The sequence below is a fragment of the Pogoniulus pusillus genome, chromosome 11 (genome assembly GCF_015220805.1).
Source record: "Pogoniulus pusillus isolate bPogPus1 chromosome 11, bPogPus1.pri, whole genome shotgun sequence".
NCBI classification, from domain to species: Eukaryota; Metazoa; Chordata; class Aves; order Piciformes; family Lybiidae; genus Pogoniulus; species Pogoniulus pusillus.
In genome coordinates this window covers 12,224,227-12,239,669 of record NC_087274.1, presented here as the reverse complement: position 1 = coordinate 12,239,669, position 15,443 = coordinate 12,224,227, and the positions used below count along the sequence as shown (strand labels likewise).

At 50.9% G+C, this 15,443-nt stretch overlaps 1 protein-coding gene across 1 annotated transcript in view; it reads right to left on the bottom strand.

Moving 5' to 3' along the window:
• Positions 1-1,032: 1,032 nt before the first annotated feature.
• Positions 1,033-15,443, bottom strand: part of LOC135179371 (protoheme IX farnesyltransferase, mitochondrial) — a 141,561-nt gene continuing 127,150 nt past the window's right edge. The window contains exon 7 of the mRNA XM_064151099.1: positions 1,033-3,273. Coding sequence (XP_064007169.1) covers positions 2,834-3,273 — 440 coding nt within the window. The 3' untranslated portion in view covers positions 1,033-2,833. The remainder of the gene's footprint in view (positions 3,274-15,443) is intronic.

Sequence of the window (15,443 nt, the reverse complement as noted above, 5' to 3'; positions counted from 1 at the left end):
GCTCCTTGGCAAACACAACAGCTTGGGGTGATTCAGCTGTGGGGCTCAGGTGTGTGTCTGGAATCCAAAGTTAGCTCTCAAGTTTGTCTTTACTGGGCCATAGATTCACAGATTGCATCGGGTTGGAAGGGACCATCAAAGGTCATCTTGGCCAACCCCCCCTGCAGTCAGCAGGGACACTTCCAACTACAGCAGGCTGCCCAGGATCACATCAAGTCTGGGCACAGGACTGACAAACACACACACTCCCATACATCCCACCCCTTTACTTATCCAAGAAGGGGAAATGGGGAAATATCCTCCACCCTGCTCTACAGATGGAGTGCACTTCTGCACCAGAGATCTGGAAGGAATGAAGATGTCCTGAGCCTCAGGGCTACTGTTTTATCCACAAAACCACATAAAGGTTTAAAGTCCACACAGTCCAAAACCAGCTACATCCTCCCGAGTCACTGGCTCACATTACTCTGTAAGCTCCAGCACAGACATCTGGTGGTGCAAAGCTGCCTGTGCTAACAGCAATGGCTAGATCATAGAATCACAGACTGGTAGGAGGTTGACAGGGATCTGCAGAGATTGAGTCCAACCTCCCCTGCCAGAGCAGGACAGCCTAGGGCAAGTCACACAGGAATGCATCCAGAGGGGTCTTGAAAGTCTCCAGAGAAGGAGACTCCACAACCTCTCTGGGCAGCCTGCTGCAGGGCTCCAGCAGACACACGACAAAGAGTTTTCTTCCCCTGTTCATGTGGAACCTCCTGGCTTCCACTTTGTGCCCACTGCCCCTTGTCCTAAAGGCTGCACAGATTCTTTGGTTTTGCACAAAGCCTCCCCACTCCCATGCCAGCTCACTTCAGTGTGTTGTGTGCACTGTAAGTCAGTCCTTCACAAGCTACCCTGGCTCTTGTGGCCATCAGAAGATTGCTGCTGCAAAAAACCACCCCAAACCCCTCCAATCCCTCTGGAATGAGCTGACCTGTGCCAGAGCCTCAGTCAGAAGTGAACTGTTCAAAGCAGACTCAGAACAGCCACCTCTTTTTTCGTTCCATACACCTTTTATTGCAGAGGAGGCTGAACCCATTTTTAAACCAAACTCAGGAGCAGCACAATTTCCAGACAGTAACTCGAGTCCAGTGGATTCTGTCAGACAAACAGGGAGAGGGAACTTACCCCTGTCATCTGCAAGCACTTGAGAGAGTTTGAAAACCTTGCAACCGAGTATTTCAGAGCCACGTACAACAGGTGGCTCTGCTCCTGCCAGCACCTCCTCCAGCAGGACAGAGGTTAACCGTGGCACTGCTGATTTACACCGCTGTCACCAGACCAGAAGCAGGGCTTGTATCATGAAAGCAGCCAGTGAAGGTTTGATGTCAGTGTGATGCACACGTGGTGGCAGATTTGTGGTGCTTCCCAAAGGGCTGTCTTTGGGATCAGATTCAAAAGAGTGTCTCCCATTCCAGGTGCTGCTGTGTCTTCGGGTCGCTGCACAGCCCTGCTGCCCAGTGCTTCTCCACACAGGAGAGAAATCTTGGCGTGGAAATACATCAAGTCATAACAGGCACTAACTACCACAATAAACTACAGCACAGCCTCTGCCTGCCCCAGGTGCTGCTGTGCTTGCCAGCAGCCCAGCAGGTCACAGCCAGCCCCAGGTGAGGCTGAGGGTGAGCCACAGCCCCTCAGGGGGATCAAGAGAAGGTTAGGCTGTGGCTAGAAATGTCCTTCAGCCTACCAGTTAACAAAGACAATGTGTTCTAGTGAGACTGGCCACAAGAATGGCTTTGGAGACTCACTGGATGCATCAGCAATTTGAAGATTAATATATCAGATGAAACCCCCAACTTTCTGCCTGTAAAATGTGGAGGGTTTTAACCAATCCTATCCCCCAAAGTGAAGCCTTCTCTCTCTGAGCCACCACAGTGTGACAGTAAATAGAGTTCAAACTCCTGATGCAAGTCCAGAGCTCACCTGAGGACACCAAATGGGCTGACACAAGACACATGAGCTCAGAAAGGCCTCAAAACTGCCTGACTTTGAGATCTCCTCCTCTACCATCTCAAAGCTTTGCTGACTCAAACAGCCATGACAGTTGGTACCAGCTGCAGGTGTGACACACGGGGCTCAGACCCTAGTGACACCAGAAATTCCCTGTGCTGGGTGCACAGAAGAATGTCTCAGTGCTCAAGGTGGATGCTACAGAACAGCTCTTCACCTAAAGGCTGTTTGAATGCTGATGTGTGGTGTGCTGAGAGGTTTTTACTCCTCTGTCACTGCTATATGAAAACAAAAAATCTACTGGGGTGAGTGGGAACCTTGGGAAAAGCAGCTGGGGGCAAAAGCCTCAGAAACAGAAGGCTTCTGTGTAGAATCAGAGCAGGGGTGGAAAGGATGGAGACAAGTGGAGTTCACCCAACCTACCATGTGCCTCAAAGCTGAATTTGGGAAGGGGTGCTTGGGGGGCAAAGGGTGTAAATCATTCATCTGTCGCTGCCTGACAGCTCAGCCATGGCTGGTGGTCAGGGCGTGTGCGTGTGACTGGCCAGCTGAAACCTACCCACGAGGCCAGAGGCCACGGCTCAGGGAGGCTTTGGAAGGTCATCTCTAAGTGATGTGCTTCTGACATAGGCTAAGTTTGGATCTGTGATGAGTGAGTGAGCCCACCAGTGCTGCAAGCCCTCACGTCCTCTGCTCCCTTTGAGAAAGACAGAGAAAAGGATGGCATGCAGTGGTCGCTAGGCACAAGCGATTCCTCTGCAGACAGAGCCCCACAGGTTTCCCCTCATCGTGACTAAAATAAGCTACCTGACGTGCCAGGAGGACAACAAGCAACAGGCATTTAAGGCAATCGCATTTCCATGGCCCTCCCGTGGCTTTCACCCAGCAGCTCTTTGTCCTCCTTCTCCAGGAGGGACTTCTTGCAGGTGAACATGACGAGCAGCAGCAGCGGCAGGTGCCAGAGGCTGCAGAAGAAGAGCTTCCTAGAGCTGCTGCGGTCTGCGTCCCTGTAAAAGCGAAAGCCGAGGTAGGAGATGTAGAGGTTGAGAGGGAGGGAAATGACTGGGAAAGTCCAGGTGGTGACATCGAGAAGAGGAGCTGCTGTTGACAGTCCAACCAAGGCCAGGCAGTGGCGCAGAGCCACTCTCCTGCAGAGCCCCGGGTGGGTGACAGACATCATGCAGTAGCCTCCTCGCGAGTAGTCCTCCCGCAGCCCCCAGCTCAGGGCGTTGAAGTGAGGGAACTGCCAGGAGTAGAGGATCCCTCCCAACAGCAAGGCGCCTGCAGCGGAGAGACAAAGCAACAGGCATTAGAGCGCTGCTGGGAGAGGCACTGAGGAGACACCTCAGCAGATCTGGGCTGTGTGTGCTGAAGCGCAGACTCTGGACCTGCTTCACCACCCTGAGAGGAGTAGAGAACGGCTGAGCCATGCCCTGGCTTGGGTGGCACTTACACAGGGCTGCACCTGGTGGTTCTCTTGGGTTTGGAACACTGAAGTTGGAAAGCATTTCAAGGAGTCACCTCCTCCCAACCATCACTAATTGGTTTCTGCACCTATTCACAGAACCACAGCATTGTTTGGGTTGGAAATGCCAGCAAGTGCAACCTTCAACCCAACACCACCATGACCATTAAACCATGGCCCAGAGTGCCATGCCCACATGCTTCTTGAACACCTCCAGGGATGGTGACTCCACCTCCCTGGGCAGCCTGCTCCAATCCTTCACCACTCTTGCAGCAAAGAAACTCTTCCTCATCTCCAATCTAACTCTCCCTGACACAATTTCAGGTCATTTCCTCTCGTCCTATCACCTGATACTAGGCAGAGAGACCAACCTCCACCTCACTGCAACCTCCTTTCAGTCCATTCAGTCTCTACTTGAGGAAAGACTGATGGAAATGAAGCAGATCTGGGCAAGAGACTGTTTCCTTGGCAGCCTTGAGCTTCCACTCCTGGATTCCTGAGTTGGGGCATTCAGAGAAGAAAAAAGCTGGTGGGCAAAGCAGAGTCTCATATCGACCAGAAGCAAGGAGCTCTGCTCAATGACAGCAGAAAGGGAAGGTACCAGCACCCTGGAAGCCTGCAGCACAGCTGAACTTTGGTTGGCCACTGTATGAAGGGCTCAGGGCACAGAGGGCACCTGGATCAGATCCTGAGCAGGCAGCAGAAGCTGCAGAAGCTGCTAATGAGGTGACAGAAGATGGGAGACGTTCCTACTCCTTCGAATCAACTGTGGGAACTTCTAAGTAGCTTGGTGGAGTCTATCCACAGCAATTAGCTGCTTTCACATGCAAAAAGAAGCTATGGAAGCACCACACCTTCCATAGCTCTCCTCAGGACAGGGCTGACTGAGGCGGCAGCAGCTTAGATGCTGGTTTCAGCCAGCTTCAAGGAGGCCCTCAGACTAAACTCCCTTCACTAGTTTTGTCTGAAGACACAAAAACTCGCCCAAGGCTGTTGCACATGATGAGCATTCCTGGATTTTCCTTTTGTTTCCCAGCTCCCAAACGCTCTGCTCTGGCATTAACACTTTCATTGCATCTCCTGCCTCCATGAGCTCATTCTCTATGGAAACCACTTCTCAGCTGGAGCCAGAAGTCTGGTGTTTTCTTAATGACCTGATAGAAACACTAACAGCCACACTTATCTGCACACAGATTAATGTACTTAAATCACAGAATGGTAGGAGTTGGAAGGGGTCTCCAGAGACCATGGAGTCCAACGCTCCTGCCAAGGCAGGATCACCTTGGGTAGGTCACACAGGAGCACATCCAGAGGGGTCCTGAAAGTCTCCAGAGAAGGAGACTCCGCAGCCTCTCTGGGCAGCCTGTGACATCCTGGCTTTCAGTTTGTGCCCACTTCCTTTTGTCCTGGCACTGGGCACCACTGACGAGAGTCTGGCCCCGTTCTCTTGCCCCCCTCCTCCCCTTTAGCTCCTGCTGAGCATTGGTGGGATCTCCTGTGGGGCTGCTCTTCTCTGGGCAGCCTGCTCCAGGGCTCTGTCACCTCCACAGTACACGAGGTTTTTCTCATTTTCAGGTGGAACTTCCTAGGTTCCAGTTTGTGCCCATTGTCCTTGCCCTGTCACTGGGTGTCACCAAAAAGAGCCTGGCCCCTGTTTCTTGACACCAACCCCTCAGGTATTTATAGACACTGATCAGATCCCCTCTCAGCCTTCTTTTCTCCAGACTAAACAGCTCCAGGACTCTCAGTCTAGAGACATTCAAGCCCCTCAGTCATCCCTGTAGCCTCTGTTGGGCTCTCTCACCTTGGAGCCTTCATAGAATCATAGAATAGTCTGTGCTGGAAGGGACCTTCAAAAGTCATCTGGTCAAACCTCTGCAGTCAGCAGGGGCACCGTCAATGAGATCAGGTTGCCCAGAGCCTCACCTTGAATATCTCCAGGGATGAGGCCCCAGCCACCTCCCCGAGCAACCTGCTGCAGTGTCCCACTACCCTCATGGTAAAGAAGTGAGGAAGGCTCAGCAGATGGGGGCAGGAGAGCAGATTTAGACTGGAGATTAGGAAGAAATTCTTTCCAGTGTGGGTGGTGAGAGACTGGCACAGGTTGCCCAGGGAGGCTGTGGATGCTCCCTCCCTGGAGGTGTTCAAGGCCAGGCTGGGTGAGGCCTTGAGCTGAGCTAGTGGGAGGTGTCCTTGCCCATGGCAGGGGTGTTGGAACTGGATGATCTCTAAGGTCCCTTCTAACCCAACCTATTCTGTGATTCCACGGCTCAGAGGCTGTCCCTACAGCTATGGACCAGCTTCACCTCTGCCGTGTGCTGTGTCCCTCTGCCTGGGCTGCAGCACAGGCTCTGCCTGTTCAGTTGTCCCAAAGCTGTGTGCAGCCAGGCTCAGCACTCCCTGAAGCTCGGCCATAACAACCCTTTAACAGCTCTCTAAAACCATCATAACAACAGGAAGGAGTCACCTGGAAGAACTTTTAAACACAAACAGGCCAAGTGAACCGGGGGGCTGGGTTCCCCTTGCCAAGCTCTGGGGTTTTGTTTTACATGCAAGCCTTTGGAATGTAATTACTTTGATTACATTACAACCTCGAGATAATTGATATTTTACAGAGAAGCTGCACAGTAAAACATTTTAATAGCCCATTATGAGGGTTTTAACTGACCCCAGCTTTGTGTTTGCTTCCCATGTGCTTTGGACATCCTGCAGTTTCCTCTGCCCAGGCACTGACTGGCAGGTTGGCAGAGGTTCGGAAGTGTCCCACAGGACTGGTGACTTGCAAAGCACAGCAGCACAGATCAGCAACCTCCTTTAGTCTGGAGAAAAGGTGGCTGAGGGGAGACCTCCTTGCTCTCTCTAACTCCCTGAAAGGAGGCTGCAGTGAGGTGGGGTTTGGGCTCTTCTCCACAGTATTAGGTGATAGGATGAGAGGAAATGGCCTGAAATTGTGCCAGGAGAGGTTTAGGTTGGAGATTAGGAGAAAAAATCTTTGCTGCAAGAGTGGTTAGGGATTGGAACAGGCTGCCCAGGGAGGTGGTGGAGTCCCCATCCCTGGAGGTGTTCCAGAAGTGTGTAGATGTGGCACTTCAGGAGTCACTGGCCATGGCAGTTGGGGTATGGTTGGACTCAATGATCTTTACTTAAAGATCTTTTCCAACCTTAATGATTCTGTGATCAAATCAGCCCACAGCAGGAATCCTGTCAGGCCCAGAGCAGACACTGTAACAATTATTAATGACTAGATAAATGTTAACTATGTCATAATTAGGCCAGCAGTGTTTGCAAGCATTATTACAGCCAGACTAACCCTGGAGACTAACCTGGCTCAGAACACTGCAGAGGCTTCTCCTGTTGCTCCTGTGCAGCTCCCAGCAGTCTGGGAACTTGGTTTAACAACAGCAAATCTCCTTCTCCTCTGCAGAGTTTGTAATTAACTGAAAATCAGCTGAGGCTGTTCCCAAGGGGAGCTGGCAGAGTTTGCTAAAGCAATGCTGCCTGTCAGGGCACAGCCAGCACTCATGGTCACCACAGCCCTTGGCTCCTCCACAGTGCAGGAAAAAGCTGAGCACAGGCAATCAACACAAATATCACAGAATCATAGAAGGGCTTGAGTTGGAAGGGAGAACCTCTAAAGTCCATCCAGTCTAAACCCCCTGCAGTCAGCAGGGACTGCTGCAACTAGAGCAGGTTGTTCACAGCCACAACCAACCTGACCTGCAATGGTGCCAGCCATGGGGCAGCTCCCACCTCTCTGGGCAACATGGGACAGGCTCTCACCACCCACAGGGACAAACATTTCTTCTTTCTCTCCACTCTGAAACTTCCTTTTTAGTTTCAAACCATCCTCCCTTGTCTTGTCACAACAGGTTCTGCTCAAAAGTCAGTCTCCAGCTTTCTGCTCAGCCTCTTGAAGCACTGCAAGGCCACCAGGTCACCCTTGGAGCCTTCTCTTCTCCAGCCTCAACAAGCCCAACTCTCTCAGCCTGGCCTCACAGCAGAACCCTTCCAGCCCTGCCAGCATTGCTGTGGCCTCCTCTGGCCCTGCTCCAACAGGTCCCTGTCTATGCTGTGCTAAGGACTCCAGAGCTGGCCCAAACACTGCAGGGGGGGTCCCAGCAGAGCAGAGGGGCAGAATCTCCTCCCTGCCCCTGCTGCCCACACTGCTGGGGATCACCCAGGACACAGCTGGCTCTGGGCTGTGAGGCAATTCCCTGTCAGATCTCTCAGCTTTTCCACAAGTGTTTATGGATTGTAAGACCACAAGTACCTGGCTGGTGGATATCCCAAGCTGTCTCGTGGCCAGATTTTCAGCAGCTGCATGTTTAGCCCACTTATGACCACTTCCAAACTCTCCACTCCTCCACGTGTGAGAACCTGGGGCAGCTGTGAGCAGACACTTGTAAATGCTGATCACTTGGCAGAGTCTTGTTTAGGCAAACAGGACCCAGGTGTCCAGTATCCTTTTCACTGCAGAAGGGATACAAAATGTTCTCTTGCTGATTTCCTGCCCTTAAATCACTTTGTACCAGCTTAAATCACCTCAAAAGTTACAAGGCTGCAGAGAACCAGGTAGGTCCTACAGCATCCACAGAGTTCTAGAAGAGGTTTTACCCTTCCTCAGGAGTTTTAAGGTTAAACTATTTTCTTTCCTTAACATTCTTTTTTTTCCTAAGGATTGCAATAGTAATGGAACTTCTATTTAATAAACAAGCTGGAGAAAAAAATATTTTAGTACCTGAGGTAAGGCCAAAATGTCAACTGGCACTGGAGGAGGCAGAAAATGGTTCTCTCTTTCTGCAAATACATTTTTCTCCAGTGAAATATTGAAGCTTTACAAATTGCACTTTTCTTAAACCAAACATGAGATTCAGCTCCACAGACATTCAGAAGCTGCTTGGCAAGATGCTTGAAGGGTCAATAAAACTGGGCAAGGATGGTAAATAATCATGAGATGAGACTTCCAAAAGCAGCTAACGACTCTGGGCTTGCAAACCACAGTAGCTTGACAAGTCTAACTTTCAGAATGACAAGAGCAAGCAGCAGCTCCCTTGGAAGTGAGCCTCCAAGCTTTGAGGTGGTCCGAATCTCAGGTGAAGCAGCAATGTCAAAGCTAGAGCTCACCGAGTCACAGAATCACAGAATCAGTCAGGGTTGGAAGGGAACACAAGGATCAGCCAGTTCCAACCCCTTTGCCATGGGCAGGGACACCTCACACTAGATCAGGCTGCGCAGAGCCACATCCAGCCTGGCCTGAAACACTTCCAGGGATGAGGTTTCCATCACCTCTCAGGGCAACCCCTTCCAGGGTCTCACCACCCTCACGGTGAAGAACTTCTTCCTAACATCCAGTCTAAATCTACCCATTTTTAGCTGTGTTCCATTCCCCCCAGTCCTATCACACCTGACTTTCTAAAAAGTCCCTCCCCAGCTTTCTTGTAGCCCCCTTATGATATGAAAGGGCACAATAAGGTCACCTGGGAGCCTTCTCCTCTCCAGACTGAACAGCCCTAACTCCCTCAGTCTCTCCTCACAGCAGAGCAGCTCCAGCCCTCTGCTCATCCTTGTGGTCCTTCTCTGGACACCTCCCAGCACCTCCATATCCTTCTTGTAACAGGGGCTCCAGAAATGGGTGCAGTACTCCAGGTGGGGTTTCACCAGTGTGGAGCAGACTTCCCTTGCCCTGCTGCCCACACTTCTCTTGCTGCAGCCCAGGCTCTGGTTGCTCTCTGGGCTGCAAGAGCTCACTGACAGCTCATATTGAGCTTCTCATCCACCAGCACCCCAAGTCCTTCTCAGGGCTGCTCTCAAGCCTGTCCCTGCCCAGCCTATATTGGTGCTTGGGATTGCCTCAACCCAGATGCAGGACCTTGCACTTGGTGTCTTTGAACTTGAGTCCCTGCTAAGAAGAGCACATAAGAATCTGGAGGATGGGGTTTTGGGGTAAGCCCTTGCAAGGTGTGAACTCTGACCACTGGTTAACACATGGAGAGGGGAGCAGGGCAAGGAGGTAGCAGCAGCAGCATGTCTTATCCAGCCTGGGCGTGCACCACCATCACTGACTGCCAAGTGCACATCCTCCAAGCTTCTCACACCCTCTAAAGGCCACAATTTCTGCTGAAGCCTCCACGTCACCTCCTCAAGACAGAGTGAGCACATCCAGCTGCCAAAGCTACCAGTGCCACCAGCTATGGTGCAGTAGCAGCATTCTGAGCAAAGCCCAGGTTGCTTCATTCACATAAAGCAATCTGGGGACCTCAAACCTATTTTCTGATCCACTAAAGGGCAGAAGGAATGCTTGGATCCTGCTTGACTGCCTCGTGCTGAGGATGCCACTCTGTTGAGCAGTGATTTGAAATGTGCCTCTTTGATGATGATGAAAGGTATTGCCAGCATGGAAAAGAGCTTTGGACACTGTATATGGAACAGGGGTGATGATTTCACACACAGCTGAATTAGTCCAGCTTTCTGCCTTAAACTGGGGACACAAATTGGGATGGTCCAATTGAAACTCTCAAAACCAAAAGTTCTGAAGGCAAGTTCTTCCAGGGCAGAAAAGCACTTGAGGTACAAAAGAGCAGAGGCTGAAGAACTGCATGTTTTAGTGGAGCATCAGCCTCTGGAGCAGGGCTAGCTGGAGTCTAACTAGCCTGGGCAAGCAGATGAGCAGAAGCCTGACTGCACAAGTCGAGGCAAACATGTCCCAAGGTTATCTACAGAGTGGTGTTTTCACACAGGACAGGGCCCCAAGCAACCTTCTCTAGTTGAAGATGTCCCTGCTCACTACTTGATGACCTTTAAAGGTCCCTTCCAATCCCAAACATTCTGTGATTCTGACACCATGTTCCTGAAAACAACACATCAGAAACTACCAACCTGTTATTCCTTCTTAGCCTTTTATTATTCCTTCTTGCCCTTCTCCTTGTTCTCTAGACAACACACAGTGTCCCACAAACCTCTTGCATCACCTTCCAGCTCCAGGCAGGACAAACTCTTACTTACTCCACCAATGAAAGAAAAAAAGAGAAGGAAGGGGAAGCTGATCTGCAGCATCGATGCAAGGACAGACTTGCTCCTTTTGTCTTTACTTTGGTGTTGCACATGTCTGACTGGGAAGCAGCCAAGCAGGCATTAAAATAAACATGGAATGGTTAAAATCTCAGCTCCAAACCAGATGTTGAAATCTGACTGCATTTCTCAAAGCTGGTGTTTACTGCCTTGGCAACCCAAGAATGCTGTTTTGCTTAAAGCACAATTTTAGTAATTCCTCTGCCTTGAATAATGTGAAGGAATCTTAAAATTATTTCCAGACCTTGGTAGCTCCTGGACTTAGGAGAGGAAAGCACAGGCCTTGTGTCTCGAGGAAAACTGGTAGGAGTTGGCTGCTGTCAGGAGGGGAAGGCTTTGGTAGCCTAAGCTCAGCCTCTGACTGGCTGCTAGGCAGGAAGCAGCCCTACACACCGTTTACTCCAGAGCACACAACTGGCTCTCCTCCCTGAAAAGATGTTGAACAAATTACTCCTCTTTAAGCCAGACAAGGTAGATTAGGGCTCAGAGACTTGACTTGGTCCAGCTGCATCCACCTGCCTGGGAGGTGACCACGCTGCTTCAAACCTCATTTTTTACCTTTTCTACAGGGAATTTAACATAAACTGCCCCCAAACTCTTCACTGTGGATTTAAGAGGGCATTTCACAGACTGGATACATTCCCAAAGCTTTGATTTGCTCTTTTTTTCTTTGGTGCCACTTTAACCCACAGGTCTTCCCTGGAGATTTCTAACTATGCAGCAATTAAGGAGGTAAGGAAAAAAAAGGCATTGGAAGCCTCATCAAAGCCTTGCTGCCCTGTGCAGAGTCAGTGCAATATTAGACACCCAAAGGGTTACCTGAGGAAGTTGCTAGAGACACTCAGAGTGGTTTGGAGAGTCCTGACACCTGAGGGCTGGTTTATAAAGCTGGTGCTGGCACAAAGCTTGTGAATTACAGAACCACAGAATGGCCCAGGTGGGAGGGGACCTTAGAGTTCATCTACACCAACCTCTCTGCTGGGCACAGAACCTCTCAACTAGAGCAGGCTGATCAAGGCCTTATCCAGCCTGGCCTTGAACACCTCCAGAGAGGAGGCAGCCACAACCTCCCTGGGCAACCTGTGCCAGTGTCTCACCACCTTTGTGCTGAAGAACTTCTTCCTAAGATCCCGTCTAACCCTACTCTCTCTCAGCCTCTAGACACCCTCAGGAAAAGTCCTTCTGCAGACTTCTGTAGGATTCCTCCAGGTTTTGGAAGGCAGCTCTAAGGTCCCCCCAGAGTCTTCTCTTCTCCAGACTGAACAACCGCAGCTCCCTCAGCCCATTCCATGGCAAAAGTGCTCCAGCTCCTGGCCCATCTTTGTGAAGGGGAACTGGAAGGTGCAGTGATCACTGTCTTGCCTTCAGCTTGTTTTGGGGATGGAAAATGATTATGAATGAGCTGGCCTCTATCACAAGTGTTCAGTCATAGAATCACAGAATGCCAGGTTGGAAGGGACCCCAAGGATCATCTGGTCTAAGCTCTCTAGGTGATAATGGAGTTGAAATGAGCTGGCCCAGCAGGCTGTCAAGCTGAGTCTTAAAAGTGACCTGTGCTGGAGGTGCTGCCCTGGTGCAACCTCTCCCGAGGGAAAGCACTGCCTACTCTTTAATTTTTCCTGTTGTCTTTGGGAGTAAAAAAGGGATTAGCTCCACAAAACTCATGTTTTCATTTGTGATTATGAAGCCTTCTCAAACACAAAGGCACTGGGAACTGCTGAAGGCCAAGCTGGATGAGGCCTGGAGCAACCCAGACTGGTGGAAGGATGATGACATAGAACTTAGTGGAGTTGCTGACACACACCAGAGGCTTGTGCTGCCATTCAGGGAAACTTAGGCCAGTGCCATTCTGGGGTGTATCAGAAGTGACACATAGAGAAAACTCCTTATAAGCCAGAAGGTTATAAAGCAGGAATGTTTAGTAAGCACTGTGGTTAGGAGGTTCAGAGAGGTTCACCTACCCCTCTGCTCTGCCCTGGTGAAGCCACATCTGGAATACTGTGTCCAGTTCTGGGCCTCCCAGTTCAAGAGGGACATAGAACTGCTGCAGAGAGTCCAGTGCGGAGCCAGGAAGATGCTGAAGGGAATGGAACATCTCTGTTACGAGGAGAGCCTGAGGGAGCTGGGGCTGTGCTGCTTCAAGAGGAGACTGAGAGGTGACCTCATCAGTGTTTATGGTGAGTGGCACGAGGCTGGAGCCAGGCTCTGCTGGGTGATGCCCAGTGACAGGACAAGGGGCAATGGATGGAAGCTGAGGCATAGGAAGCCTCATTTAAACATGAGGAGGATTTTTTCCCTGTGAGGGTGACAGAACCCTGGAACAGGCTGCCCAGGAGTGTTGTGGAATCTCCCTCTCTAGAGATATTCAAAACCCATCTGGATGTGATCCTGCTCTGGCAGGGGTTGGACTGGATGAGCTTTGGAGGTCCCTTCCAGCCCCTGACATTCTGTGACTCTGTGATGGTGTCCTTGCCCATAGCAGGGAGGTTGAGACTGGATGACCATTAAGATCTCCCAACCCAAGCCATTCTATGAATCTATGAAATTAATGCAGTTCCCCTCTGCTTCACCTCTGCTTTCTACTGTCCAATTCCCCTCTTCACCACCATTTCCTACACTCCAGCTCCCCTCTGTTTCATCACTGCCACATCTCCTAGGATGGCACCACAGCAAGACAACAGCCAGCACTTCTGCTTCCAGTGGCAAACAAAAGCAGACACTGTTGCTTGTGTCGGGTGCTGCAGGAGCAGCTCCACAGCCTTGAGAAGGGAGAAAGGAGAAGGAAGGCTTCTAAAGCTGCACACAAGGTCTCTGAGCTGCAAACAATGGCCCCGGCTGTCAGCGCGGGCACGCACAGCCCCCACTGTGTGCCTTCAAGGTCACGGAAACGAAGGGTGAGGAGCAAAACACTGCAAGGCTCAAAAGCTTCATGGTCAGGGGTTTCAATAGCTGCTCCTTTTGAGGGCTGGCACAAAAGGCCTGTGCAACAGGAGCACCCGGGGGCTGCGACAGACTCCTGCGCCGCACACATCAAGGGAAGGGGATGCTGGCCCCGAGTGCGCCAAACAAAGGGACAGTCCCCAGTGTCCACCACCAGTGGGAAATGAGGTTGGCAGTGGGGGTGGCAATCTCCAGGCAGCAGCTCCAATCTCCAGAAAGGCAGCAGATGTGCTGAGGCAGGCTGGCCACGCGTGCCTGTGGATACAGAGGGGCGTGCAGGCTTCCCATGGGACACACAGAGGCTTGATACAGCCCAAAGCCTCTCAGGGAGACACTTGCACTGCACAGGTCAGGGCAGGAGGAACAGCAGTGCTGTGCACACCTCCTCCCCAGCAAGATGCTGTAAAAGATGTGTGTCTGTTGGGGAAGATGAAAATGCAGCACCTGCACAGACCAGTCCATATGTGCTGATAAGTTTAGGAAGGATTTGCTAGAGGACCAGTCTCAGTAGAAGACTGCAGACCTGCAGAGCCACATAGGGGCTCCTCAGCAACCTGGTCCAGGCAGCATGCTCCAGGATCCCTCCAAGGTTTCACACAGCTCAATGATGGGAGTCCCTCCTGCAGACCCTTGATCCTGCTTCTGCTGTGGCTCTGTGTGTCACACACCCACAGTGGCTGCACATCTCATCTCCTGCCTGGTCCCCACCAGCCACGTGTGGGGTAGGGATCAGGTAAGGGCACTGTGCCTGTGAATTCGTGGGGTAGGTGCTCCAGGTGCCCCAGTGGTGGAAGTGCCATTTCTTTTGTCTCTTGTGAAGATGGAAAAGGGGAAACAAAATAGCCCACTGGCTTTTGTCCTAAATTCAGACCATCTGCTTACTGCCATTGTCCCTCTGACTTGCTTTTTACAGTTTTTACCTCTACAAAGCACACTCCTGGGCCCCCAGGACATTCTCGTATGTCAGTGACATGAATCTCTCTGTTTCCTCTGGAACAGACCACAAATTCTGCTGTCTTTCAAATGAGAAGCAAACCCCTACAAAGCCGAGTTTCCTAGAGGGATTTATAGCTGGAGCCTCCTCTGCTGCTGTAGCAGGACAGCAGAGCTGCCCTGCTGGCTTCCAGACCTGCTCACACATCAGAGGGTCTGGAAAGGCTGGTGAGACTCTGGAATAGGTTGTGCAAAGGGGTTGTGGACCATAGAATCACAGAAACATCCAGGTTGGAAAAGCCCCTCGGAATCACCAGGTCCAACCTATAACCCCACTTAAACCATATCCCCAAGCACCACATCCAAATGACCCTTAAAGACATCCAGGGTTGGTGACACAACCACCTCCCTGGGCAGCTTGTTCCAATGCCTGAGGATGCTCTCTCCCTGAAGGTGTTTAAAACGAGGCTGGATGAGGCCTTGAGCCTTGTCTCATTGAGAGGCATCACTGTCCATAGCAGGGAGGTTGGAGGTTGGAGTAGATGATCTCTGAGGTGCCTTCCATCCTAAGCCATTCTAGGATGATTCTGTGAAAGCTCAAAGTGCTTAACTGGAAGGGACACAAAGATCTTTAAGGTTACCTTGCAAGCAATTAAACTGTTGCTTTGCTCTCCCTCCTCCTGGCTGACAACTGCTGCACCAGGGAAGGTATGAGAGACATCAGGCAGTGACAGGTTGGGTGCAGACCACCTCCCACTCTCCCCTATTCTCTCCTCCTTGTTTTTTTTGTTCTTAGTGAAGCCATCCATCTGCCAAGTGTCAGCAGCTGATAACAAGTGCCCATTTTTAACCCCCCATTTGTAAATAGATGTTGGCTGCCATAATTAATCTCTCCCATCCAATACAATTTGAATTACAAAGTTAAATAACTAACTAAATAAGCTGTTTTGGACTCAGTTTCTCCACAGGACCACAACTGATATTTGCTCTGTAATTTCCACAGCCCTAGGAATTATTTCAATGGCTGAAAATGAAAGAAAATCAG